The sequence below is a fragment of the Haplochromis burtoni genome, unplaced genomic scaffold (genome assembly GCF_018398535.1).
Source record: "Haplochromis burtoni strain Fernald_Lab_line unplaced genomic scaffold, NCSU_Asbu1 Contig_2763, whole genome shotgun sequence".
Classification (NCBI taxonomy): domain Eukaryota; kingdom Metazoa; phylum Chordata; class Actinopteri; order Cichliformes; family Cichlidae; genus Haplochromis; species Haplochromis burtoni.
Window position 1 is genome coordinate 2,590 of NW_024585124.1, and position 3,176 is coordinate 5,765.

Here is a 3,176-nt window from a genome sequence, read left to right on the forward strand (position 1 = left end):
AGTCATTAGGAAGAAGTGATTTTCTGGTGACATTTACTGGAATCCCAGCAGGTGAATTTGTGCTTATCCTGAAAGGAGAAGACACCAGCTCCAATTCCAAATCCACTTCAAGCAGCTTTCAGAGACAAGGGTCCACACAGCTCAAGACCTCTAGCATCTCTGTCACTGTGAGAACAGTTCATGTGTGCTTTCTGAAGAATATTTAATGCCACCATATGTAAACTGAAACATTTTTACAAGTTGTGGAAATGAGTGTACAGTGATAAACAGCACACATTCTCACTGTGCTTCTTTCAGTGTCAAGTCATCTCATACATCAAAATATTATTTACTACAGTCTTTAAAAATATATTTTCCTTCCCCTGCTCCCCCCTCTCTCTCTCCTTGTCCAGGCCCAAGCTAATAATACCAACATAGAGCCGGGCACCACTATCTCCATTCCTTTCACAGTCACCACAACTACTGATGGAGTTATAAATGACTCTGTAACTAAGACTTTTACCGTGCTAGTCAGCAATGACCGCAATTATGCTTCCACTGCACCCAGCAGCGTTGCTATTCTAGCTGGCAGTGGGGGTAAAGCCAATGGCACTGTAACCCTAACAGCTCCATCCAGTGCTCCACCAGGAACAGATGTGACCCTTACCATTGAGGCAAAAAGTGCCACTGCCACTGACATCAACTATGTAGTTCTCAGGTTTTCTGTGACTGCTAAGGTAAGTGAAAAGGGTGATATTTCAATGTCATTCTAAATTCTGTAATAACTAATAGTCATGCAAATAATGTATCTAAAAGAAATACATGTTTTTGTTATTTTGCTTTTAAATGGCTTTAAAAGGCTTTTTATGTGTCATACTTCTGTGGATTATTGTTGTTAAATTGTCTGTCATGAGTTGCTATACAAGGATGAATGCAAACTGGCTAAACAAACAAAAACACCTTTATTTATAATTTGGATAATATAAAACAAAGCAACAAATTTTACATAAAAAGTGAACTGAATCCAAAGTACTAAATAACTGGCCTGGAGAAAATGAGAAAGACATCACAAAAATGACAAAGGGTGAACTGAGGATATTAATGCGTAAAGAAAATTAGGTGAATGTGGAACATGCAAGTAAAAAAACAATCATAAAGAAAGTAACACTAAATGCAAGACACGAGGGACAAAAGATTACTAAAATAGCACATTAATGTGAGATCAAATAGCACAAAGACAGACTTAATGAGAAAGACAGGGAAGGCAGGATAATTTGAATCTAATTGACATGCAAAGATTTAATTATTGGTCTTTTCTTTTTACCTTTAATAACTGATGTGACAAATATCCAACCCAGTCCATCTTTTCTATTTCTCTGTCTCCAGGTGACAGATGTTACCCGTCCAGTTTGCCAGGTAGTCAGTACATCAACCTGTGATTCCTCTTCATTGCTTTGTGCTTCCTCACATTGGAAGTTCATTGCTAATTTCACTGATGGCATCAATGGAACTGGCATTGAGAGTCTAACAATCAGCCAAGGGAATGGTACTCTGAATATGAGCACAGTGGTTGGAGCAGGGGGTGATAATATTACACTGGTTACCTACACTGCGTCCTGCTGCTCACAGATTGTGGAGGTGATTGCTGTAGATAGTGTAGGAAATGTGGGGACATGTGTGGGACAGGCTACAGTGCTTACCACACCTCTTCCTGCAACTACATCTGCAGTTCAAGCTACATCCTCCGAATGGAACACTTTCCTTTGGCTCAGTGTTGTGTTTTCAGTACTTTGCAAGTAACAGAGAACAGAAATAGAATTGCAAAGAATTTGTCAATCTGTGGCAAATGAGTCAAATGACCTATCCTTGCTTGCTGAGCTGAACTGGCTATGAAGCAAAACACTGAGAAAAAAAATCTCTTTTGATACTGAGACCTGATGTTATCCATGCACATTGGCATGTTTAAATTAACTTAGAAAACTTTAAAACCTAAAGCCTTGGTGCATATTTAGCTAATATGCTTCATTAGAAACCTTTTGGCCAGGTAATGACTGTAATTTTAACCAAATACAATGTTACACACAAAATTACAATAAATTGCTGTTTTATGTGTTGTGATTTAATCAACAAGCTCTCTCTCTCTACATATATACGCCACTACTCAGACCTTTGGTATCACTTCTATTTTCACTTGTTTTCCATGAAATCACATATGAAAGTACTATGAACACAAAATGTAATGAACAGGGCATGGTGACTCAGAGTTAGTACTAGCTAATGGTGATTTTAATCACAATACTGAATGTATTTGAAGCTCTTACAACCTAGGCATTTTAGCTGTCAAGTTATTTAAGGTAATTGGTGGCAACGTGGTACTGCTGATTAAATGAGATCTGTTATGATAGTTTTGCTTCAAAGTCTGAATAGTTTACCAGCTCATTACCAGCTCACATTTGTTTAATTAACAAATCAGGTGGTATTAATTATGTGTGGTAACAAATGATAGTTGAAATTATATTTGTCTTTTTTCATTTAAATAAAATATACAAACTAAGTTACTGTCTAATGTATTCATTAATTTGCTTAGTTTGTTTACTTAGTCACAAATAGTCAAGCTGCAGCAGCATCATGAGAAATGCCTGAAAAGTCACAGAAAGACAGGATGAGCAAAATGCTGAGGAAAAATATTACACCATGATTTTAATGAAACGTGCAAAGCTGGCACAGGAACTGACAGAACTGGATGCTGTTGTGAGTAATGTACTTGGGTATTTAGCAAGTGCATACAAAGTCTTGTTTCCAGATTTATTTGATAGATGATAATATTGTTTATGTTAAGTGTAGTGGATATGCAACACTCTGGCCATACACGGTGTGAGGAGGATTAAGATTTAAAGATCTTGCTGGTTTCTCTTTTGAAAACTAGCATCGCATTTATCACTCTTATTCACAACTAAAATCCCAGCCAGAAAATACCCCTGACATGAATTTTGTCACGGAAACGAAGGTGAAAAGAGGATCCAGGTGCGATTCTCTTCAAAGGCAAAACAGTGCGTTTATTTACAGTGAGAAAAACAGGTAAGTCCAACAATTTAATCAATGAGTGCAGTTTTCAAACAGTGCTCGTCCTTTGCTGCTCTGTGCTGAGGCTCCGTGCGTGCATGTGTTCCCCAACTCTCCTCTCCACCCGACTCTCC

The 3,176-nt window shown here is 37.8% G+C and overlaps 1 protein-coding gene across 1 annotated transcript in view; it reads left to right on the forward strand.

Annotated features, from left to right (window-relative positions):
- Positions 1 to 2,516, forward strand: part of LOC102304688 (probable serine/threonine-protein kinase dyrk2) — a 5,066-nt gene extending 2,550 nt beyond the window's left edge. Inside the window, exons 7-9 of the mRNA XM_042217734.1 lie at positions 3 to 167; positions 393 to 716; positions 1,366 to 2,516. Coding sequence (XP_042073668.1) covers positions 3 to 167; positions 393 to 716; positions 1,366 to 1,779 — 903 coding nt within the window. The 3' untranslated portion in view covers positions 1,780 to 2,516. The remainder of the gene's footprint in view (positions 1 to 2; positions 168 to 392; positions 717 to 1,365) is intronic.
- The last annotated feature ends 660 nt before the right edge of the window (positions 2,517 to 3,176 follow it).